This window comes from Lathamus discolor, chromosome 2 (assembly GCF_037157495.1).
Source record: "Lathamus discolor isolate bLatDis1 chromosome 2, bLatDis1.hap1, whole genome shotgun sequence".
Taxonomy (NCBI): domain Eukaryota; kingdom Metazoa; phylum Chordata; class Aves; order Psittaciformes; family Psittacidae; genus Lathamus; species Lathamus discolor.
The window spans coordinates 85,291,117-85,316,933 of NC_088885.1; the positions used below are offsets into that span (position 1 = coordinate 85,291,117).

General features: G+C 38.6%; 1 protein-coding gene across 10 annotated transcripts in view; it reads left to right on the plus strand.

Moving 5' to 3' along the window:
- Positions 1–25,817, plus strand: part of CTNND2 (catenin delta 2) — a 655,387-nt gene that overhangs the window by 111,410 nt on the left and 518,160 nt on the right. For 7 of the 10 annotated variants that reach the window (XR_010610081.1, XM_065667606.1, XM_065667609.1 and 4 more), the window contains one exon: positions 14,342–14,475. The exons of 1 other annotated variant lie outside the window; for it this stretch is intronic. Coding sequence is in view for 8 of the 9 variants with exons in the window: in XM_065667606.1 (XP_065523678.1) it covers positions 14,342–14,475 (134 nt within the window). In the remaining variant the exon portion in view is untranslated. Of the gene's footprint in view, positions 1–13,144; positions 13,168–13,216; positions 13,259–14,341; positions 14,476–25,817 lie in introns of those variants that run through there. 2 more of the 10 variants (XM_065667611.1, XM_065667607.1) reach the window with 2 other exon arrangements.

The following is a 25,817-nucleotide window of genomic DNA, read 5'->3' on the forward strand; positions in this document are numbered from 1 at the left end:
ATGTGTATAAAGATAACGCTGTAAGCTGATACCCTTTTAGTGTGACAGACTGAAGACAGAAACTATTAGAATTAATTACAGTCTTAAACAATTTAAACATACATATCATGCATTCTTTTATTCAATTACCTGTCTCTAGCATAGCATCATTTCTGCTAGAAAAAACCTAATATAGATATGTACTATGTAGGGACACTAGGTTGGGTTTGAGGGGTTTAGTAATTTCCAAAATTTCAGAGTAACTGAAGACAGTACAAATGACTATTCTTTCTGAATCACAAGACACAACATACAAGTAGGCATATGACCTCTTATTTTGTGTACTTTATGGTAAGTTGCTCAGTTAATTCCACAACATCTGGCTATAGGTCTTCAACCAAATGCATCACATTCTTAGGATGATTGTCATTGTTGATTTAAGTGTATTCCGGTTAAATCCAAACTTTCAAACTTTGCGGATGTAAAGTATACTTTGTAGAAGACTGTACCTGATGCAAGGAACTCTAACTCTGCTTTTTGGCAGGCAGAGATCCAGAGACAGTTTTCTACTCTGCTTGCTTTGTTTATGACTGAGTTTCTAATGCACTTTATTAGTTAATGTGTGAGCAGAAATTTCACTCAGCATTTATTTCTGTGAAAATCCAGATTCCATGCTTGGGAGCACATAAAATATTCCTTTGTATGCAGTTTAGAAAAATAGCTAGGATTGTACTGATGGAATTTCTGTTTTGTTTTGTGCATTAAAATGTACATACTGTGATGGGGATCAAGAAGGCTTGACTCCTAGGAGAGCTGGATTAAACTTGGATCTGCTTTAGACTTCTGTTGTATCCCAGGTGAGGTACTTTGCCTCTTTGTGCCTTTGCACTCTGTAAAAAGAGAACAGTAGCATTTTGTTTTTTTTTCAAGAGTGCTGTAACGCCCACTTTTAGATAATGACCTACAAACTACTTGAAGTTTCATGGCATCTCAGATATACACAGTGTCAGGAATGCTATTGAAATTTGTGGAAAAACTAGGCATATCCTTGCAGATGTGTCATGTCATATGAATGTTTTATTTTTTGTTTGTTTTGGTTCTGGTAACAGAAGTAGTTTATTTTTCATATTTACTTAGCTTCTGTAAACTTGTATTTCCAGCTCTACTCTTCTCTTATCAATATTTTAGGAGTTACAGTTTTACGGTAATCATGCACATGAAGAAAACTATGGCGCTGGTACTAAATCCATGTATATCCTAAAGCAGAACTGTGTGGTTAACATCAGTTTGTTCTATCTAGATTTCACAGCAATATAGTTACCAATGCTTTCGTATGAACATTTTTTTGTGTCTTCTCATCTAAAAGCTGTTTATTTCTCTATAATAAAAGCCATGGGGTCCCCTGGGTGCTCTCTGGTGCTCTCAGGTCCTCTGAGTGTGGGTGAGATGATACCAGATTCTGATACAGGGTCATGAGGTTCTCACCTCTCTCTTTCATATTCTGGTTTGCCAAGATATTAAGCATGCTTAGTTACAGGATTGAGCAGGGAATTCAGTGTTGGTGATTAGTCCTTTCAGAGGTGATCTTTTATGATTTGTGATTGCTGCTGTTGCTGCTCACAATCTGCTTGTTCCAGATACTTCTGGACATGTTTGCACTGATGATCAACAGGCTGTTTGCATAGTTCAGTTGTTTTCTTCAGCACACAAAAACTGTTCTGTTCTTCAGGTGGTTGACTATATTTCATCTGCTTTTGCCAAAATAAAAAGTTGGTTAACATTTACTGGCTCATGCTAACAACTATCCTGTCTAGACATAAGTCATTCTAACTGCTACAGACAGAGAAGTGGTATATTTAGGGAGCTTACCATCTTGCAATATTCTTTGTGGGGATGCTTTAGGGTCTCAAAATACTTTAAAGAGTTAGTGAAGAAAAAAACCCCAAATAAGAGATGACAAATATTAATGTGGATAAATGTAAAATGATGCATTTGTACAACATCCCAATTTCACACATGAAATAATGGATTCTGAGCTCATTTTACCACACAGGAATCTGACATGGGATTTGGTATTTTTTGGGGGGCTTGGGCGTCAAGTCCCACGTCAAAAGGAGTGAGGAGACAAGACAAGCAGCCACAGATCTCAGTAGAAGTACTGCTCAGTGCTGTGCCTCTCCGCCAGACAGCTCTGCCATTACTACACCAGCAGGATACTGTAAGTGGAGAGAGTGAAAAGCATGGCAGTTAGTCTATGTGCAGACATACCTTGTCTCTTCAGGAAAAGCTAAGGAGATGTTTGATGTCATGCGTATCTCAGGCTGGGGAGGTGGATCCAGCCATTTACAAGAGAAGACATCCTTACTCCAGCAGGTCCCTACTTCAGGAAGTAGTGAACAAGCGAGGCAACTTTATGCTCTTCTGTCAGCTCTTAATTTAAGGCATATGGCCATGAAAGGAGTCCCAGAATGACTGATGTATTGATTCCCAAGTACAGCCCTAGCTGCTAGACATTCTCTCTGAAGTTAGTCTGGAGGTGCATTGTTTGGGACTTGGAAGTATGCGTTCTGCTGTCTGGCTCTAATAAAAGTGTGAGGCAAAGAGGATCTGTGCATTAAGTAAGATATCTAAGTAAGCTCCTTAACTGTAGGAATTAGTGAGGAAGTAGATTAGTTGTGAGATTACACCAATACCAGAACTGTCTATCCTCCTTCATGTTTAGAGCCATGGGAAACATTAAGAGTAGTCAGCATGAATCAGCCTGCAATTTAAATTTAAAGTAGTAGTAATAAAGAGTCTATTTTGGCACAGAACCTTAGTGGATTACTTCCCTCAGACTCAAAAGGGCTGTGCTTTTGTCTTCCTATTTCTGTTCTTTGTAATGAACACATGTCCTCAGGTGTTGCTGTCATTGACCCCAACTCTTGCATTACAAAAGGTTGTCTTTTTATTTTTACCCCTTTTATTACTGTTGGTGGTGTTTGGAAAGTAATTACTTAATCATAGTGTGTGGTGGATGGACCCTGGCCAGCAGCTAAGCCCCCACAGCAGGATGGGGAAGGGAACTGGACAGGCATAAGTGAGGAAATGAGGTAGTGAGTCAATATAAAGACAATTTAATAAGTGAAAGATAACAAGTGATGCAAAAATGCTCATTCACCACCAGCAGGCTGAGGCCTGCCAGTTCCCAGGCAACAGCTGTTTCAGAGAAATTGCATCCCAGTTCTATTGTTGAGCATAACATCATGTGGTACAGAGTATCCCTTTGGTCAGCTGGGGTCAGCTATCCCTGCTGTGTTCTCCCCCAGCCTCACTGAGGGGCCGAGTGAGAAACAGGGAAGGGCTCAGTGCTGTGCAAGCACTGTTCAGCAGTAACTGAAATACTGTTTTGATAACAAATCTAATCCACAGCACCACTGTATGAGCTGCTACAAAGAAAATCAACTCCATCCCAACCGGACCCAGAACATGACATCACTTAAATTTTCAAGTCACTCCCAGGCAAAAAATGACCAACAAACAACAAAAAGTAAATACAAAGGAACACGCCATATTATGCTAGTATCACCTATTCCTATGGTATCTAGGTCATACAAGATTTTAAGGATTCACTGGAGTGTTTCTGGCTTTTGTTTGTAGATGTGCATTTTGGTCTGTGCGCTTGAGGATATTGGCATTGTCACTGAAATAAGAACTCTTGTTCCCTCGGTAACACCAGCAAACAATATTCTCTTATTGTATTTCATGAATGGAACATTTTTGCTTGATTTATGAATAGACTTTTCAGAAAAACTGAAATCAATTACTGGAAATCCTCATGCTGAGTTCTCTAACATATTGACAGGAGTATGATTCTTTTTTTTTTCTGCTTTGTGATCATGTTGCTGACTCTAGCTGTGAAATATTTTCATATGGATTTTAGGAGGTTGCTCAGTGTGTGCTAGATGGTTAGCGTAAATTCCTGCAGATTAGGTAGGTGGGTTCAGTGCCAATAAAGTAGGAACGTGTTTCAAGCTAGCATGTGGTTTATCTGTGTTGATTATTCATTTATTCAGTTGCTATTAGGGATAGAGAGAGGGGCTGGGGGCAGTTAACTGACACAGCACTGGTTTTGTGGTTTGGGTCTGGTCTTCAAATCTTCACTTGAGTCTTGAACCTGAGTCAGCAGTGGTGCTGACTCCAGTTCAAGAGTAAAGAAAAATAACAAAACCCCAAGGAATGTACAATTGGGCCATCGTTCTCTTGCCTTTTTTTTCAAAGCCCTTTGGGCCAAATGCTGTAGCTTTTCTCTTGCCAGCATTACTTCTGTGTTACCCCACTAAAATCATTGGGAATGTTTTAAGATTTCTTTTTCAGTTTGATTTGAAGGAAGAAGGCTGTATAGTAATTCAAAGTACTTGCAATCTTAAATCTGACAGAGAAAAAAACAAAACTGGCTTACTTTATGATGTACCGCTTAACAAAACAGTACTTAGAAGGAATACACTGAACTAAAATATTTGGAAGTGTTGAAGATGGCTTTAGCTGTAGTCAGGACTTTAGGTTTCTCATGGCTTCCAGTGTTCTGGCACCAGTTAATATAGACAGTGGTAAGAAAATATTTGATGCAGCCTGCAGAGACTTCATACAAGCTCCTGTGTGCATGAGACCCTTCATTTTGCTTCCTCTTTGGAGAGTAGGAAAATAGAAATGTTTAAATCAGAGTCAGGGCAGAAGTATAGAGTGCCTAATGAAGAAACTTTTCTCCAGTTGAGCTGTAGTCTTCACATTGTTTGAGGAAATGCCTTTGAGTCAGGCATCTGTGGAAGGGAAAGGAATAGAAAGTTTCATATAGATTGTCTCTGTATGTGCCAACAGTTGTAGTTTCCATTTTAGGTATTACATATTTATCTGCAGGACATTAGGGTAGGATGAGTCAAGGAAAGTGATGGGGGAAGTTTGCCAATATAGCTTCTATTCATTTAGGTTTTAGAATATGGTCATCTTTATCCTTTACTGTGATAGTTGTGATTTTTTATATCTTCTACCACACTTCTGCAAAGAGCAGGGGAAAATAAAGGGAAATTTTATGGGTTACTGAACCCAAACCTCAACTTTGCCTAAAATTTAAAACCAGAGGATTCTTTTTTGTCAATTTAGAGGCCCTAAAAGATTAAATGGTATGGTGGAAATAACTGAGAATGCAGCAGTTAGAGGCAAGAGACAAACTCACCTGTCTTGGCGAACAGGGAACTGGATGGGTTTATGGGCAAAGAACAACCCCAGAAAGGAAAGAGAGCCCTTTGGAAAGCTCCCTTGATGGGTTAGCTAGAATAAGAAGAGTTGTGACTTGATCCCTCATATCCCTGATCCCTAATTGAGCTTAAGCCTTTGTAAAGGTCTTTAAGATATCATGTCTCCTTTAATTAATCTGTTTTCCAATCTAGTAATTTCAACATAGGAGATATATGATTTAGGATGTTGTGATAACTACTTAGGCAGTCAGAAGACATTTTTCTCTCCGAGGTATTTGGCAGGGTATGGCAGATTTTCTTATCTTCCTGTTGACTCAGGGGATTATCAGTCTATTTTTAAGACTACTTACCCAGGCACAAATTGTATCAAACTGTCAGCAAAGATAGGACAGTAAAGGAAATCTACAAATTCAGTGGTTGTGTGTGCAGGAGAAGGGATGGCCTATCTTTGCAGACTTCCTGCCCTGTTTCACTGTCGTACAGCTGAAGGTTTCAGCTTCACTGCAGAAAAGTTTAATGCAACAATAGTAGATAATATATCTTGCTGTCTAGAGCCAATGCTGTCTCAGCCTTCAGTCGCCTCCCTAGCTTGACATTACTGAGGGAATACAATAGGTCATCTTTCTGCTGAAGCTGATTCCTGGCATGTCTAAATTCTCAAGCAGTGCCAATTTCTACTTCTTCCAGTTGGGGTTTTATTCTAAAAAACTACTGTAAACATCTCAGTTAGACTAATAGTCTTATGTATGTGATACTGTTTGAACTGGCTTTACAATATGTAATAGAGAATTACTATTTTGGGTATTTTTCCCCTCCATATCTGTATTAAATAGGACTTGTGATATAGGTAATAATTTGCAAGAATGACCAGAGCTTTGGTATTCTTTATTGTTCTTGCTCCTGATTTACACCCACTGAATTCTTAGCTTATTAGAATGACTTGGTGAAGGGTATGAAAACTGGTGGTTTTCATGTTCATAGACACAGTGCCAAACCTATTTCTTTTTTTTTTTTTTTGCTTGCCACTGTTGTTAGAAGCTAGTCTACTGGAGGTGTTCACGACTGTAGGCTTTCAAATAACAACTCTTGTTCATATACGCAGGGAGAAATAGAGGTTCCCTATGGCAATCATGCAATTATTATGCTGATGAATGTTGGAGTATTTTATGTATTTCTTAATTAAAACCAGTTAGAAACAAGTTCAGCATTAGTCCTTGCTTCTGAAATCTTTATATGAGTTACTGAAACAATGTAAGTATAGTCATAAAAATGCAGTTTTAAGTTAAAAGAAAGTATTATGAAACAATAGCAAAAAAATTAAGAGCAACTTTAATAGGAACAATAGAAATGTGTATTATTTAATGGTAGTCATGCTGTAATCTCTACACAGCATATCTAAGGTAGAGGAAAGGAAGCAAAGAGTATTTCCAGATGTATAATTGCATATTGGATTATTTTAAGTGATTGGTTCTTATCCAAGGCTAGTTCAGCATCATTCATAGTTCTCCAGATTAGCTCAGTAACAAGCCAAATTTGATTGCTGTGCAGTAAGACAGCAGGACTTAGACTTTTATAATGAGCGCTCTCACTGATTAATGGTTCATTGTACAGGGAAAACCCACTGGGGAGTACATGTTCCGTACTGCAGTAACTTTTTAATAAAGAAATGTATTTGGATTATCTGATTTCACTGATCTGATGCAGTTGCCAGAGTAGGGGATAACTTGGCTTTTACGACAGATTTTCAGACATTGCGGAGCTCTTTGCGTTTTTCTAACCTATTTACAATCTCAAACCATGAAAGTGTGATGTAATATTAAAGTATGTAAACAGCATTAATGAAGTGGCTTTTAAAGGAGTATCAATATTTATAAACAGAAGTCTGCCTCTTTAAGCAATATTCGCTTTTTCTTTAAGCACAGTTTATAAAGAACCTATTTAAACAATGGAGTTTAAGTTGGAAAAAGAATTAAATAGTTTATAGTTGATGCTGCTGCTTTTTCAGTTATAGGGTTGTTGGTTGTTTGTTGTTTTTTTTCCCAGTGTTCTTCGTGGATACAGTGAATGAAGCCTAGTACTTCTGATGTGGAGAAGGAAGGGAGTAAGATTATTGAAATACAGACTTAGCCATCCATCTGAGAGAGAGTGACAATGTGTCATTTGTGAACTATGCCACCGAAATGCTTTAGCCAGTGATGGCTTCATGGCTATACCTCATTAGTTCCCTACTTAGTACATCCCTGTCCAGTATGATTAAAATCTATATAAAAGGGTGTATGCAAAATCGAGCTTTCAAGTGAAACCTCAGCATCTGACATTGCCATGTTCATGTGCATTTATAAATTATATAAATGTTTTGGTTTTCCTAAGGATTTATGGTACCTCTGTGTAGTGTGTCTACCTCTGTGCCTGAGTTCAGCTTGAACAGATTTTTGCAGTTTGACCTTGGAATTAGCTAAATTGGTTGTATTACCCTCAGAGAAGGCACAAAATCCTGCTACAAGGAAGGGTGTCTGCCATCCAGCGTCCACTGCTATCCTAAGGGTTACATAAGGAATGGGTTCTTGAAGTCTGTTATTTCCTAGTTCTGAATGTCGTTGCAATTGTTGCTAGGTATTTGTGGGATCTAGCAAAGATGTTGTATCTTTTCTTTTTTTTTTTTTTTTTCCTTATTGTGAACGTGTCCACAATGCATTTGTAAGAAAGGAATTAAATATATAAACCACTGCATCATTCATTTATGTTTGAATAGAATTTCATGGGACCGAGAAAGGGCTATCAGCCTGAGAAGACTCCCATGAACTCACTGGAAAAAAAGTAAAGTTGTCCATGTTCAAAAGAAATGCAAGAGGATTTTAAAAATTATTTTGAAATTTGTATTGAGTGCTTGGTTTGAACAAGCATTTAAAAGGTAGCGAAAGCTCTTTGATAAATAGTTACACAACAAAAGTGATTTTTAACCTGCTTTTCCAAAGGTTTCTATAGCGGTTTTCTTAATGGTGTTAAATAATTTTTAATTCCATTGACTGACTTTATTCAAAGTGGTAAAGGCTAAAAAAAGTTTTGGAACAGAACCAACAACAGCAAAAAAGGCAAAACAAGAAAAGCAATGTTTGTTGAAATCATTTGCTATAGGGAGTAAGATAGATGCCTGGCAGTTTGTTACGGCTTATGGAACTATACTAGTTAGTGAAGAATAAAGAAGTGTAGCTGAAGTTATTTTGGTGGAGAGTTAAAGTAAACAGTGTAGCCATGGAAGCTGTTCAGTTTGTTTTGATTCAGTTCCTCACCGAGCACTGCTTGCTCATCTGTATTCAGGCAATAAAATGAAATTCAATTACGTAGTTTGGCTTTATTTTCATGATGTTTATCATATGAGTTTTCCATAGCTATATAGGTTGTCGTTGTTTTCTTCTCTTATTTTGCCCAGTCAATTTTTTTAAATACTTCCACCACTGTGCTTAATAGTGACTGAAGAACAATCTTAATCTCATTGGGTTTTACATGGCTTTCACTGGCTCATGAGATGGTCGCCATGGTAGTTGTCAGTTCTAGATGGTAGTTATATAGCGTACACAACTGTAGATTCTGTCTGTGTGTCCAGGAATACATGTTGTCACAAGATCAAACCAAAACAAAAAAACCCAAGCCATTTCTGTCTACCTTTCTTGTTGAAGTCAAAACCAGCTTGTGGCGTGTGGTGGGTTGACCTTGCCTTGCTGCCAGACCCCACTCAGCTGCTCTCCCACTGCCCGTCCTCAGCAAAACAGGGAAAAGCTCCTGGGCTGAGATACAGGCAAGGAGATTGATGACCAGTTACAGTAATGGGCAAAACAGACTTGAGTGGGGGAAAACTGACTTAATTTGCTGCCAGTTCACACCTGGTTCCCCTCAGCCCCAGCTGCCGGGGACCGCTTGCCCTTCCTTACCCAGGCTTTCCCCGAGGTCCCTGCCTGTGTCTGAGGAGCTCAGCTCTGCCATGTGGTGGGGCCGTTGGAGCTGGCTGGAACTGGCTGTTTTCAGCACCGACAGCCCCAGCCGCCCTTCAAAGGGGACACCCCTGGAGCCAGCCCATGAGCACCCACACCCGGTACATGTGGAGGGGCATGTGTGTGTTTGGGTTTATACGGTTGTGTTTTTTTTTTTTTAGTTAAGGTGAGGTAAAGTTTTTAGATGGTTTTAGAAAGACAACCAAAAGAAAAAAACACAAAACAACCACAAAAAAGTCAAACTCCAGATAGAATTTTGCCAGCGCTGTGGAGTACAGGAACCCTTGAATTATTTATGTCCGACTTCCCAGTACGTTCCCAAAAGGCTGGTAGTATTCTTCCTGTTCATCTATCTATGATCGTCTAAGATTTTAATTGGATTCTCTCAGGAGCATGTACATGCTCTGACTTACAGAATCTCACTTGTATTTTTGTGACACTGGTAGGAAATACTGTTGTGGCAGTTAAATGCAGCCAGTTTACTTCTGTGTTGTGGTTGTACACTCAGGTACGGTGTACTTTGATAAGCTGCTTGATTTTTATTGTTCTTCTCATGCCTGCTCAAATTTTCCTTCTTGCTTTTAGTGTTAAGCTCTGAGGAGTGTGGGTTAAAAGGCTATCAGCCAGCTTATTTTATGAGGAAAAGGGAAAAGAATTGGGGTGGCTTGTCTAGAGAGAAGCTGGAGCAGACGTAGTACAATGGTGGTCATCATCATGTGCGATAATGTTCTTCTGAAGAGGACTGATGGGAAAATCAGTGTTTTGTGCCCATGGTGGGCAGGACAGGAAGCACTAAGCTTGAATGTACTATATTAAACACTAAAGCAAGTTTTCTACTTGTAAGGCTGCTGGAGTGCCAAACAGAGGGAAGTGGCCAAGGGGATGCTGCAGTGAGGGAAGCTGTGAAGGACTGGCTATGTGTATTAAATATCCAGAATGACTTAGGGAAAAAAAATCTGCCTTGACTAGAGATTGGGTAGTGGTCCAGGGGCTCAGAAGCCTGTTTCAGCCTTGTATTCTGTAAATCTGTGGTACTGGCAGCTTTGAGTTCCATTAAAACCCAAGAACGTCCAATTTCTTATACTGAAGACTGATGTAAATTTAAAGTCCATCTCTGACTGGGTGGACTAGGGCAAGTGAGGGCCTTTGGTATGTTGGTGTTTGCTGCTGAAGTCTTACTGCTGACTTGTGTATGATTTTTTTAATGTAACTGCCCTTGGTACAGTACCTTCTGCCTTTGGAAACTCATTCTGTGTTTCCTGTGTGGCATTTCTCACATGAATTTGTGTAATGCAAAGATGTTAAAATATGTAATGTTAGCAGCTCAGCTGGATAACATCGTGCTGTAGGCTCAATGATACTAGTACAGTTTATTGTAGCAGCTGATTGTGCAATCAGATTGTTTTTTCCCAGTTTTTTTAAACTGGTACTTGCAAAATTGTAGATTACTAAAGCAGTTTTTGAAGTGTTCTCTGGTGGAAACAAAGTGTTACAAAAATTTACAGCCTAAAAATTAAAATTTACTGATCCTGAATACAGTCCCAAAACAAGTTCAGCACTGCAGCAGGCAGTGGCTGCCTGTGTTGCACAAATGTAATAGTTCTGAACACACAGATAACAGTGTTATCTTATTGATAGCATCTTTCTGGCACAGAGGGTCTTCTCCATTGACTATGCGGCCTTGCTGTCCCTCTCAAATACACTTTAATTTTGGAGTGTTTGTGCTAGTGCAAGTATTCTTTGTAGCAGATAATTATTTTTTTCACAGCAGCTCGGGCACACTCATTTCCCCCCATCTTCCTGAAAACTTAGCAACAGAAACACACCATGCCTCAGAGGGTCTCATTTGGATTTGCTCTTTGGGAGTGTCACAGGCCAAATTCTTTGTGTCAGGGAATTTCACTTAATTTGATATATGCAAATTAACATAAGCTTTAAAGTACTAAATTTGGTATTGAGAAATAAATAAGACATTCAGTTAAATGAATGCACAGAGAAGACACTTTTACCCATCCTGGTGTCCTATGCACTTGCTATTTGCTAGAATCGGTCCCTTTGTGAGGTGATGGGGTGAGGTCTTCCAACACAAGCTCAACCCCAGAACATAAACACTTACTAAACCCCTACCAGTTTTACTTCCTGGTGGTTTTGTGTCTTTCCAGTCAGGTCCAGTAACCGTGTGCTGTGGTAGAGAGCTGGGGTTGGGGGCAGCAGGTGGGTCATTTTGTCAGGTGAAGAACTTAAACGGACCTCAAATGACAATGATTTGTGGAGCTGGGAGCAGGACAAAGGAGTTGCTGACTTAGTCTGGCTTAGTTTGCTGGATTTTATCTCCTCGGGCTAGTATTTATGGAACAGTAGAGTCAGTGGAGTCTCCCTGCTGGGGTCAGGCTGCCTGGAGGAGCAGGAGGATGAGCAGAGCAGACAAAGGGGCTTTTTCGTGGAAGCTTCTTCACAACTACAGAGAAAGTAGTCCTACATCAGGGAGCTGCTCTCAGGCACTGTGTCTGAGATTGTTTTTTCAGGAGCATCATTCGCAGCTCTGATATTTCTACCACTACCAGTACAGGCTTGGGGAGGCAGTTCTTCACAGCTCATGCTGTTGCAATTCCAGTGTCTCCCTTGTGAGCTGTCCTGACTGGGAAGCATGGCTTCCTACTGCCCAGAGAGGGTGTCTGCAAGGGCAGTAGGACTGCTTGACGTGTCCTTACTCATGTTCTGAATACTGTGGTCTCGCTTGTTCTTGTGCACAGTTTTCAATTGGACATGCAGGGCATGCAGTTGATAGCCAGGAGTGTTGTGCTCCAGTGTTTTCATAGAATCAACTAGATTGGAAAAGACCTTTAAGATCAAGTCCAACCATTACACCAGGACTGCTAGACTACTACTAAACTGTATCATTGAGGGCCCCATCTACACGGTTTTTGAACACTTCCAGGGATGGTGATTCCACCACTTCCCTGGGGAGCCTGTTCCAACACCTGATTACCGTCCTTGTGAAGAAATTTTTCCTGATCCCTAGTTTAAACCTCCCCTGGTGCAGCTTGAAGCCGTTACCTCTTATGCTCTCACTTGTTACTTGGGAGAAGAGACCACCCCCCCACCTCGCTACAGCCTCCTTTCAGGTAGTTGTAGAGAGGGATAAGGTTCCCCCTGAGCCTCCTTTCTCTGGACTGAACAACCCCAGTTCCCTCAGCTGCTCCTCATAAAGCTTGTGCTCCAGACCCTTCACCAGGTTTGTTGCCTTTTCTGGGCACTCTGCAGCACCTCAGTGGCTCTCTTTTATAGCTCTTCTAGAACTGTTAGGCTGGTTTTTGTTTTATTGGATAACTTACAGTACTGAGAAGAAAATGGTTTCTATTATAATATGGCAGTTAATAATTTAAAAAATAGATTGTTGGAAAGTAAGGTAATAGAACGTGTATATGAATGTGTGTGCATGTCTTTTATGTAGTACTTTACAAGACAGTAGCAACTTAAACAGTGTGCCACAAACTATGTAACTTGTTACAATAGAAGCTGATTCCTATCTTGCAAAAAATGGGAAAATACAGCTCAAAAGTCCTTTTAGATTGATGTATTGGAATCATACAGAAGTTTTGTACAGTATCCTTGCACTTGTGACAGGAGGAAACACGTGTATCATCTCAATTTTTAAAGATAAACTTTTAATAGTGTACATACCTGATCGGGGATATTGCCAGAGCCACTTCACGTGATATGCTTACAAAAACTGTGAAATGAAGCTGTATGAAAATATGCAGCTTGTTTAATTAAAACTATGTTTAATATCATGCTTCAATATATAAACTAATCTGGTTTGAGATTTAGAGAGATTTCTCTTATGAGAAATAACTGACTTTTTGATGAATAGTCTGTATTCTCATGGTTTTTTTGTCTTCTGTATTTATGACAGTGCCCTGAGCTTTGGAGAGATTTTGGAAGAGGCTACCTAGCTGAGCTGAGTGAGTGTTCTTGGGTAGCAGTGTGGCTTCAGAATCATCTCCCCTTCTTTTAGACCCCTATGGCAGACTGATGTGGGGATGATTGCTCTGGGTATTAAAATTTATATTGGCTTTTACCAACTACCCTTTCCCACTCTTTTCAGACTTTCATCCAGAAAAAGTTAGTTACACTTTATGAAAACATGAGCTTTGAAAAGTAGAATGGAGGCAGGGCAGGATTTTTGCCATTGACGTGAATGGAGAGTGCTGTGCATATATGACCCTTCTGGTGGCATCCCTCTGAATATCCCCACTGCTCTTCAGGAGGCCCATCCAGCTGGCAGCCTGTGGGCCAGTTCTCTTCCACAGAGTAATTCTGGCCAGCTCCCACATGAACATGACCTTATCCTAACTTGCCTGCGCATAACCATGCAAGCTGCCTCTCCGCTCCTTGAATTCTGGAATGTGGAACAACTTGCCTGCTGAGATGTGCCTGTAGTGACATTTAAACAGAGATGCTACCCTATAACTTAGCCTTCAGTAAAATACATTTTTTTCCACTGTCACACAGACATTTCGCTTTCTAAAAACTAATACTGGAAATGCCTTCCAGTACTAAGAATCTTTTCTGTAACATGTCTCAAAATGGCTTAACAACTGGTATGCTGTTTTTCTCAAAAATACTCTGATAAAATGTTGTCAAAATCACCTTGTAGACTAGAAGAAAGGCAAAGCTAGTTGCCTAGGCTTAAAATATAATAAATATTAAATAATCATCATGTTAGAAAGTCAACATTAGATGTTTTAGTTTTCTGTCATGTATAATTTGTTGGGTTTCTGTTTGCAAAGCATTTCATGATTCATTACTTTCATGATACTGTAATTTCATGTTGGATGCTTCTACTGGAACACTCTGCAAAAATCGTAGCTGTAAATGGTTTGAATCTTCTCCAAATGTACTGCAGTGAATATTTTGGAATCAGACTGGGAGATCATTTAATATTTTGTTTTATAATTAATTTAGGACTAGTTTTAATTTTAAATAAGTGATAGATTAATTCTATATTACAGAACATAAGCATGTTCTACATTTTTTTCCTTAAATTAGTGTGGTTATTCTTATATGCATATGATTTATGGTACGTATCAGGTTTCTAATAACAAAATCATTGTTTTGTTTTTCTATTAACTGCAGAAACTATGCCTGTTCCAGACCAGCCCTCGTCTTCTGACAAGACAAGTTCCCTTAGTCCTGTGTTGAACACATCTAATGGTGATGGCTCTGAAACCGAGACCACCTCTGCCATTCTAGCTTCAGTTAAAGAACAGGTATGCAAGTGCTTCATCTGCAAACTAGAAAAACTATAATATAGTCTTTTTTTACAAAGGTTTCATAAGTGGTATCTGAATAATTTCATTCACACATGTACGTTGCAAAGAATGTTAAATATTACTGTGTGTCTCAGTATACTTCCATGTGCTGTCCTACAATGAATTTAATACAATCTAATTGTTTGTTTTATTCTCCATTTTCACTCTTACTGTGAATGGTGGTTTTCAGAGATCTCTCCTTTTCTTGTTGGCAATCTGCATGTGGAGTTAGAGCATTTAACCATGGCATATAAAAACTATAGACAAATGAGTAGTTATGAAGAAGATGTGTTGTCCTAGACATTTTAGTTAAAGGGATTTATAAGAATCCTAGGATTTAAAAATGTAAGATATACATGGGGGTTTTTTTTCTTCCTTTTTTTTTTTTCCATTTTTTTGTTTGTTTTTTTAAACTTGATGTGAGATTATTTTAGGACAAACTTGAGTAGGGACGGAGGATTTCAGCCTCGTATGATTAAAATCAAAGGTATTAGAAATTTTGGAAAGAAAGGTCTTCAGTGTGGTTCTCTGCTTGATTCTTATAAGACAGGTTTGGATGTTTCACTATAAATTTTTGTGGGCCGAATGTATGAGATTTTGTTTAGTGCTTCTTTGTGCATCAGGAGATGGTTAATATTCCAGTTCATGAAAATGCCTGGTTTCTGTCGCTCCCTCATTTGGCTCAACAGCAGCAGTAGATATCCAAAAGAGACACATTAAAAGATATCTGCTTTTAGTCAGCTTTCTCCTTCTGATTGTGTCTAAATTGGTTCTCCAACTATAAAGTCGTGATCATTCACTGCTTCTCTAGTAAAATCAATGCATGAATTCATCTTATAATATTGCCATTGAAGTAATAGCTGTTCAGTCCTTGGGCTTTTATAAAAATTATGACCTTGCTTTTATTTTTTTCTTTTCCATGTGTGCCAGTTGTCTCTTTTGGGTGGTAAAAGTTACTCGTATTTTCTGGTTCTGAAAAGAGGAGTGCAAAAAAGCAAGCTTGTAGCATGGAGTTTTATCTTAAGACTCATGGCATGTTGTATTGGAATTACCCATGGTTTAGATGTTGTTATGCATATTCTTTTATGGGACAATAACATTACTTGGGCATGTACCAGTAATGTTTCAGCCTGTACCTCTGTTCAGTGCCAGTGTTTCAAGCTGTGTTACTGTGTTTTTGAGGAAAAATATCTACCTAACTTTTGACTCTCTAATGTTGAAACAATGTACAGGGAAGTTACATAGGCAGAAGATATGCGGCATCTGCTTTTACAGTGTGAAATACAGTATTGAATAGTGAAGAGTTCTTCTCTGTTGTTGGGTTTTGTGCTGATATTGATAGTTTATACCTGGTCATGTATTTTGCAGCTGAACCTTCTATCCCCATAAATCAGTGAATTGAGTACTAGGGTGAATAGGTGCTGTATCCATTAGATTAGATGGATTTTAAGTAGTAAAATATTAGCAAAGTGATTTCTGATGCCTGTGAACTCCAGCAAGAAGGAGCCTGTAACAAAGGAATTCTGCATTCTGTTATCCCCAAGAACAGCTTAGCCAGCTAACAAAAGGTACTGCTAACAAGATAATCTCTTGAGTTACGGGGGTACAGGGTACCAAAATTTCACAGCTGTTGTTAAGTAAACTTCAATATTCTTTTTTTCTTTTTTTATGTGTAGTAAAGATTTTGGAAAAAAAACAACCAACCAACCAAAAAAAAAAAAACCAAAACCCAAAACCAACCAACTAACCAAACAAAAAAAACCCCAACAAAGCAAAACAACCAAATGCACATAAACCTGCTTTTGAGCCTTTTCTATTCCCCATAATACTGTGTGTCTTGACAAACTTCTGTAATGTTCTGTTGGAACAATTCTAGGTAAGGCCACCATTGCAGGCTTCAGGCAGTTGAAATCCATGACACTGATTCTGCGTTAGGGGAGTAAATGAAGTAGGTTTCTACCTGACAGTTCAGATCAGTAACTGGCTGCTTTTTAGAAGGAGGAATGATTTGCTGCCTGGAATGTGAATTTGTGTTAGTGCCCTTTGTAGCTGAAAATATGCACAGAGTTTTAGAAATAGGAACACAGACAATTAGTCAAAAGTATTGCTAATAAAAAGGTAAGTAAGTTCATAATCAATGAATCAAATCAATTACGTTTTCTTCATCTGTGCTGATGTTTAAGAAGTTTCCTTATTTTTTTAATTCTCAGAAACATTTGTGGCAACTTCGTGTTTTGCTTCTCATGAAATAACTAGAATGATATCTTTGAGTGATTGCAGGATTTATGGTACTGATGTCTGTAATAGATGCTTGCAGTCTTTGAAGAGGGCAGGATATATGGAATATGCAGAGAAGTCATAGATGTTGTCTTTATTTGTTCTACTTAAATTTCCTATGCGAAACCTAAATGTTCGCAAAATTCACAAAACATGAAGCTTTGCAGTGCTTAGTTCGAAGAACAGACATCTATGTGCTGTCTTATTTTGAGGAGACTTGTTGGGTCTGAAAAATTTATTTGGTCTAAAACGCTGTGCTTGCTATGTCAAACGTAAAGTGATGTTGGTGCTGGTCATGACTGGATCAGAAGGTATAGCCACATGCTTTTCAAGTGGGGGATTTCTGTCAAAGTGGGAATTGAATCCTGTATGTTGATGTTGACAAGTCAGGTTGATTTTAGGAAATGAAACCCCCAGATTCCTTGCTTTAGTGTATATTTGTATTTTAGCTGTGGGCATGCATGTTGAATCACTTTCAGGTTTCAGACTTCTGAGATGCAGTTGAGAAGAAGTGATGGATAACGAATGAATCTTTCATGATTTCTTTTTATTTTTCTCTTTGTTGCTAACTTTCTAAAGGTCAGCAGACACAGCTGGAGGAGAGGTCAGAATCATGCACTGTATGTCTGAGAAATTGTGAGGTTAAAATGTCAGGCACTGAGCTTTGGCTTCAGTGTTTTCAAGCTGTCTTCATGAAGAGGAAGGGTTAATAACTTCTGAGAAAGTAAAAGCTGCTGGGCCTTTTTTGTCTGTTTGTAGACAGTCTGCATCAAGTTCTTTAAACAGAAATTAAGTAGTGTTAAAACATCTGTATGAAAAAGGATTTTATTTTTTCTTACCGTTTACTGGCAAACACATTTGGCCCAGTGCTTCATGGGTTTTAGAAAACATAAGGCCATTTGTTTCTGCTTTGTCATCTGTGTTTGTTTCTGTAAATATGGGAAAAATATTCAACAAACAATGTGTGATATTGGGACTCTGATTTATGAGAACACATGTGATAGGTACAACTATTTCTTCCACAAAAAGCATGATACATTTCTGACTGCAAGTTTCCACCTGTGCAAGAGACATCGGATCCCACTCAGTGTTAAAAAAAGTTTAGGAAGAGAGTTATTGATAATGCTGTTTGGAAGAATCTGTTGAGTAAGTATGTAGATGTAACCTGATGCACTTCCTGGAAGTCTCCAGCTGTACGTCATGCACAGTACTTTTGTTCTTGGCATACAGAAGCTGCTTCCTTGGAAGCTGAGGAGGAATGTGATGACAGTGACCTAACAGAGGCTTGTTTTGGCAGATTCTCTTAGTAAAAACACTTGGAGGACACAAGATAAAATGACTTCCTAAGAGTGAGATTCATTGTGAAGCACCAACAACTATATTCCACTCAGACATAGTATCATACATTTGTTTTAGTTTATTTGTGACTAGTTTCCTTTACCATTTTAGTAGTAGGCTGTTTCAGAGAACAGCTCTTTCCTCTTCAGAAAACTTATGCAAAGAAAAAGTTGCGTAATGGTCAATGTTTCTTACGAATCCTTTTTATCTACCTATTCCAAATAAAGATACTTATTTTAGATTTATAATGCTCAGATTTTTTTTAATAAAGTAGCTTCTATTACTTTTAAATGTTTATCAATTTTCCCATTAGAAAGCTACTTGTCTGTCAAGAAATTGTGTTTAAAACTAGTCTGAAAAACATGACTTAAGTGAACTTGTATGTGAGGTGTTAGTACTCTTTGGAAATGGGGTTGTGTGTGTCATGCACATCTTGCATATGTGTATGTAAGTAAAACTGCAGATAGAAGTGGCTGTAGAAGTTGAAAGATTTAATTGCTTTGCTTTGCTCTGCCATGTTGTTTTTCCCATGTCTTTAAATGGAAGTTTTAGAACGAAATCACTTATCTAGATGGATGTTTCAGTTCAGAGGATTTTTTAAGGTTTTAAGGCCAGAAGAGACATGTGAATTCATCTGGTTTGACCAGCAGATCATGATATTTCATACAGTCATCCAAATATTGGGCCCCAGTTCTGATTGCAGAATGATTTTTGCAGCCATTTTCCCTAATATAATGCATGACATATTGTAATACGTGATATTCACAAAAATAAAATCTCATTCTTGCCTTATAGGAACAAGTAATTACTATAGTAACCTTGGGTATTCTGTAGCTTTTCTAAATAGGTTCAATTACAATACATTCATGTCTTGCTTACCCTCAAACATCAGGCTTTATCTCTGCCTTTAAAATTTTTCGCAGCTCTATTTCAGACCCATGCCAATTGTACTCAATCGATATGTATTTCTTTCATTGTATCTCTAAGTAGCATGTCAGTATACTTACTTCCATAGTTACAGAACTCCCTTGTTTCCAATGAGGTTTTAAAATACTCCAGAGAGATATTCCTCTTCTTTCTTGCCATCTTTCTATTTTCATTAATATATTGATTTTTAGGTAAGAACTAAACTTAGTAGTACAAGTCTATACAGTGGATACTATACTTCTTAGTTGCTGGATAGACCAACGTACTGTTGAAATAAGGAGCTTTGTGAGTACAGCTAGTGCTTCCCAAGTATGTCCTCCAGTTGATGGGAATTGCTTTTGGAATGTATGATTCCACTACTGGAAATGAGGACTTTGATGGATAAGTTTTGAAAAGCATCATTGCAATTGCTGGTGAAGGAAATAATTTAACATAGCAACTATATACCCTGCTCTGTAGGATTCTCAAGTTCTCGGTTTAGTCTAGAACTGGTTTCACAGAGCTCTCCAGAGCAGCCATGAGCGTATTCGTGTTGTGTGTCTCAGGAAATTGTGGTTTACAAGACCAGAGACCTAGACAAGTAATGTCTGTTCAGAAACCTGCATCCTGGAAGTCACACGAAAGAGATGATAGCCATAGTAGGTGCAGTATGAAGAAACTAAAAATTACTTGACTGTGGTCATAATCCAGAATATGTATTTTGGCGATTGGTTGAAATGAGCTGGGAGTCGAAGGGCTTCTGTGAAGATTTAGTCTGATAGAAGAGTATTGAGAGAGAATATATCCTCACAGTAAAACCATCTTTGAAGAGAGGGAATAAAATGCTAATTATCAGAACAAAAGTAGAGTTAAATATGATGCTATTTTGACTTAAAGTAATGCTGAAAATTAGTAGTTCAAAGCCAAGAATTTCAAAGAAGCTGGGTAGAACGCCACTTAGTGATAGCTCAGCCTAATGCTGATTTAAAACACTATTAAAGGGCATCACAAAGAAAGGCAAAATATCCTTTCTCAGCATACAGCCAGTGTGTGAACACACTTCTTGCTGCTCCACAAGCACTTCTGCCTTACCTTTTTTTTCTTTTGCCATTACTGGAAGAATTTCAAACTTTGAATAAAAATACTGTAAGAAAGTAATAATGCTTTAATGCTTTCAATTTTAATAAATTTAAATTTTATTGTATTAAATTTCTAACATTTTGATGTATTACATTTGTAACATTTTAACACTGTTGATTTCCTTTCCTCTGGCATCGTTCATTGGGGCCTTTTAAAACATAAAGTATTTTCATACCAAACCCTGAGTCTTTTAACCAGCATAGTGAAATAGGATGTCACTCTTAGTTACTTGAGAGGGAGATCTTAATGAACTTAAAATAGTTAGAGAAGTGGCTGGTCAAGTTGTTCTTCTTCCTGTACCTGATGCAGCTCCTTCTGTTGTACTGACGGACATGGACTTAAGCATTCCTATGTGGGGAATGCTGCTGGGGGAAGCTGGGAAAGCTGAAAATAACTATCTGAAAAGAAGCAGCCTTGTGTTATGGGAGGTTGAGTGTGTTGTTTTCTCTTTTGGGAAAGGGTGTTTGGATCAATTTGCCAACTTGTTTTCAAGAACTGGGCTGTTCAGCACATAAAAATATACTTCAAGCTGCTGGTTTAGTCAACTTTTTTGTAGTGTTTGGAATGATGCAGAGTGCAATGTAACAACCCTATTTAAATGTACAGGGGAGTGGTGGCTTTGGGTGTGTCTTCCCATCCCTGCCCCACTTCCTTGTCTTAAAGGAAGTCACAGTTATGTTTCTGTATACTTTGTTCCTGAGGCTTAGCTATCTTACCTGCTTTCACTATTTTTCTCTTTCTATGCTTGAATAAAGCAATATCCATCAATAGTAATTTTAATTTGCATAGAGAGTATATGAGACTGTGAGTGCCACAGCTTTCAAAACCAGCTTACCTCTTCTAGAGAGAAAAGAAAGTGCTGTTAAAAAAACCAAACTGTGAACACTTTGTTTAGTGATTGTTGTGACTTCTGTCTTCTCTTCTCTAGAAATTAAAGAAAAACACTGAAAGCACTCTCTGGACCCTTCTCCTTTAATTTGTCTTGCCAGTACTCTTCATGCAGCCTGCTCTTACAACTTCAGTTTTGAAAGGGATTTTTGAAGATTTAGTTTTTATGATTGTTTTAGCAATTTTTGTTCCTTTTATGTAATTTTTAAAACTTTAATACTTCTGTGTTTTTCCATCTGTGTCTGTGTGTTTTGTCACATGATGGCATTTTCTACTCCTGATGCATTTACTGATAAGTGGAACTGTATTTTTCTGGGGGTAATTTAAATCTTTTGTATTCCAAGAAAAAAAAATCTTCCTGGGTAGTTGAATGCTGTGTATGTTACACTTTGGTAAAGTATTCTGTTTATTCCCAAACAAGAAAACTGGAACCCAGCAAATGCTCAGCTATGGTGAAACTTAAGTCTTTACCTGAGAGTTCAGGTACATTACTACTCAAGTAAGCTTAATTTTGGCTGTGAGCTATGTAGTTATGATAACACTAAACCAGTCTAGAATCACACAATAAATTGGGGGTTATGTTTCTGGTTTTGGGGTTTCTTTTTCCCCTTCTCTGTAGTGAATATTAAGTATTTATTTTTGAAATTTCTGGTGACAGAAACTTACAGCTGTCTCTGAGAATCTTTGCAGTGTAAAGGGACAAAAGGCCAGTAAAAGATACTAATCTTTAAAAAGATTTGAAGATTCATAGTAAAGTTCTAGACAAATTAATTACTTAATTCATAATTAATTCTTTCCCTTGGTGTTAACACTGCATTTTTGATAGAACATCACTCACTGTTTTGGAGGGAGTTTTACATGTATGTCCCGTAACCTGTAACAGTGAAGCGTTTTGCGTGGGTTCCCTGCTGCTCTTTATATATGCGTTTTCCTTTTCTGTTCAAACAGCTAATCCAAGTCCTGAGGAGTTTCTTCTCCTTTTTATTTTTGAAAAGATTGCACTGGAAGGTTGTTTGTTTTTTTTTTTTTTTGATTTTTTTTTTCTGTTTATTTACTTCTTATTATTTAAGGGATAGATATGATGAGATGATAGTGACTTGAATTTTGCAGTCTTTCCTAGGATGTTACCCATTTTTATTGTTGAGATCTGTCTAGTGCAATATTCTTCAACCATGGTCTTTTAGATCTTCCACATGTGGAAGACTTAGTGCAAAGTTCAATTGACGTTACAGGGGTTTTTAATTTAGTACAGTGACACAACAATGCACTCAAATCTCAGTTTAATTAGAAACTACAGCTAGCGGTGTATAGCAACTGCGCTATAAAATTGACACAATATAAGTGTGCATCTGATTATCTAGAATATGCTCACCATCATGACGCTGAGCAGCCCCCAGTCACCAGTAAGGAATGCTGAAGTCAGCTGAAGCTTGCAGCTCTCAACAGAGTTCTCCTGTTTGTGGTTTGTTTTTTTTATATTGGGCTTAACCACATGTATGCCCCCCATGCTGGTCTCACTGATTTGTTTATAGCTGTGAGGTCCCCTTGTTTATAGCTGTGGGGTCTCCAGGGCCAAGTTGGTGGCCCATCTCTTTTCCCTTCATGCCTATACTATGATATTCTGCCTTCACTTCTGAAGGGCACTGCTGTCATGACAGGTCTGTATCTCATCGTGTCAGTTGCATTAAATACCTTGTTCTGGACAGAATGACTGCTTTATACTTCTGTCTGTATAAACTGTAGTCAAATTAGCCATAGGCACTTGCTGGATTATGGAAATTGCTGTTACAGCTAAACCAAGTAAAACAATGCTGCAGGCAGATCATGAAAAGTTCAGACAGAAAAATCCTGGCAACACTCAGTACTGAGGTCTTGCAAACTTGTTACAAAGCTAAGCGATTAGTTGGTTCATTAAGTGTTCCATGTAATTCATATAAAGGTATCCAGCAAGCTCCATGATGGTGGAAATATTCCTTCCTCCATCACTCTGCAAGTCTAATAGAGTGATCTGTCCTGTGCCTGGAATTCAAGGCTAGCAACTGCTGGGAAGTGAGGCTCCTTTGGCAGGAGGTGTGTCCCAGCTCAGCCCACTTGCCTGGAGTCTGTGCTGTTGTGTTGGCACTTCAGCAGTCACTAATTGTAGGTGGAATCACAGTGGGCAAGGTCACTTGCTGAGGGAATGACTGGGCTCTGCAGGAAAGCACAAAGCTTTAAGCTAAATACCTCTTGCAGTTATATGAGTAAAAGATGCTCTTGATTAGAGTTGTAAGCAGATCCAATGTGTATGTTACATTATTTTAACCAGAAGCACCCCAGAACTGATAATGTTTTGCTCTGGGTCTGCATTCCTTACATTCAGAGACAGGCAGTTACACAAACACTTCAAATACCTTGCTGATACAGTCAGTTTGTATAAAACAAAGGCACCCTTAGGTTTTCCTTTGGCATTGAGGTAAGTTTGTGTTGTAGTTTAAAACCAGCCACACAGCTCATCCACTCACTCCCCCCCTTATTTCCCTCCCTCTACTCCCGGAGGGCCAAAGAGGAGATTAGAAAAGAATGCATCTCCTATGGGTTGAGATAAGAACAGTCCAGTAACTAAGGTATAACACAAATCACTCCTGCTATCATTGATAATAATAATGATAAGGAAATAACAAGGTAAGAGAATACAACACCTCAACACCAGCTGACCGATAACTCCTCCACCCCACCTGACCGAGCACCGACCGATACCTAGTCCAACCCTGCAGTGCCCTAGCCTTTCCAGGTAACTCTCCGTTACATCCTGGGCATGACGTGCTGTGGTATGGAATACCTCTTTGGCTAGTTTGGGTCAGGTGTCCTGTCTCTGCTTCCTCCCAGCTTTCCCTCCTCCCTGACAGAGCATGAGGCTCAGAAAGTCCTTGGTCAGACTAAAACATCAGTGTTATCAGCTCTGTTCCTAGGCTGAAAGTCAAAACATAGCACTGCACCAGCTACTGAGAAGGAGAAAAATGACTGCTACTGCTGAACCCAGGACAGTTTGGCTTCCTTTTTAGCAGTTGTGATTAATCATGTCATTATTCTCCCCTGAGCCTTCAGGTCATGTAGCTCGATTTACCTCTTCTGAACATTCCTTCAATGTGGCTGTGGGACAGGGGCTGCAGGGGGCAGGGGTCTTTGATCAGTCACAGCCCTTTGTCCCCTTAGTTTGCATAATGTGACATGATATCTTGTTTCCTTATGTACAGAAATTTACCTTTTTGGTAATAATAACAACTTGTGCCACCAGCTTTTGTAAGTGAAAACCCACCACTGGTTATCTAATTGAGAGAATACAAAGAAATATTTCTGTTAGTATTCCCTCAATTTCTTCGGTCTGGGTTGTCATACAGCAAATAGCTGCTTGTAGTCTATTTCATTAGTTGTCCCCAAATGTGTGTAGTACTTACCAATGTATGTTCCTTCAGTTGCCACGTTTCTTTTTCCTTAAGTCCTCATAAAGCATTACCCTTTACATTTTTCACACAGTCCCAGCTCTTAGGAATCTGTATTGAGCTTCCCTTCTTTAGGTATGTAGTGCTCTCCAATATAATGATCTGATTAATCTGGAATGACATTTTGCTGATTAGGGTGGTAGTCTTATCACTGTAACCTGCAATTCATGTTGCAGTGTTATTCCATGGTCACGGTTATCCATCTACCCCAACAGTAACACAGTGCAATTATTTGCCTGGATGTGTAATTAAGATTTAAATTGGGTCTTTTGTAAACCATTACCAGGCTCTCAGTCTAGGAAATCTGTTAGTTTATCTTCTCATTGTTAAGCATTTTTCAACAAATTTTTCAGTAAAAAATTAAAGAAAAAAGCAGAATGGAAAACTTTTCCGACTTCGTTCACTTCTACGTATTTCGTAGTCCAGAGTCTGGATGTAAATAGGTATCTTGAAGAATTATCCTCTAGGCTGCTTTGAAACAACAGCAGGTACTAGGAATAAAATAAACTCTATCCCAGCTGAAACCAGGACAATAGTGAATACATTCTTGACATTAAGTGTAGTTTTATCCTACGCCCTTTCTGTGTGTACAAGCCACGTATTACAAAACCAGGTATAACACTAGGTAAGTATCTCTGTCTCTGAAAGTAGGGCTGGATGTGCCACTGTGATGCATATTGGGATTTAAAAGCATTGCAAAAAGGTGTACTTAACAGCGACTTCTCCCCACTGCAGTCTATAAAGATTTGGAAGCACCCCACAGCTTATGCAGTGCCAGCATCTCCTTTAGAGGTTTTTCATGCTGAAGCTGGATGAAGGACTAGAAAATGGACAGTTGTCCATTATAAATTTGATAGCCACTCAAACTGAGGTTTGACACAGTGCCTGTTTGCTGATACTGAATCAGCATGGCTGCTGGTGCTGGACTTTTACTTGCCAGTTTCACTGTCAGACGCAGAAATATAAATTCATTGACAACATATGCCACGGTGATGCCTTCATAAGTGAAGAAGAGGTAGTTAATTACTCTAATACTCTTATTGCTTTAATAATAGGTGAATATTTCAAGGCTGACTGTAAGCCCACTAAGCACTTTTCATTTAATCTTAGAAAATGAACTAAAGTTGATTCCATGAATGTGTGAAAAACCAGATACAAATGACAAAGTACTTTTCTGCATGAGTGGTGTGTGGCAGATACGCAGTTGTGTTCCCTTATTTGGCTTGAGAAATTGTTCAGTACTTAAGACCTTGCTAGATTTTCTGTGTATGA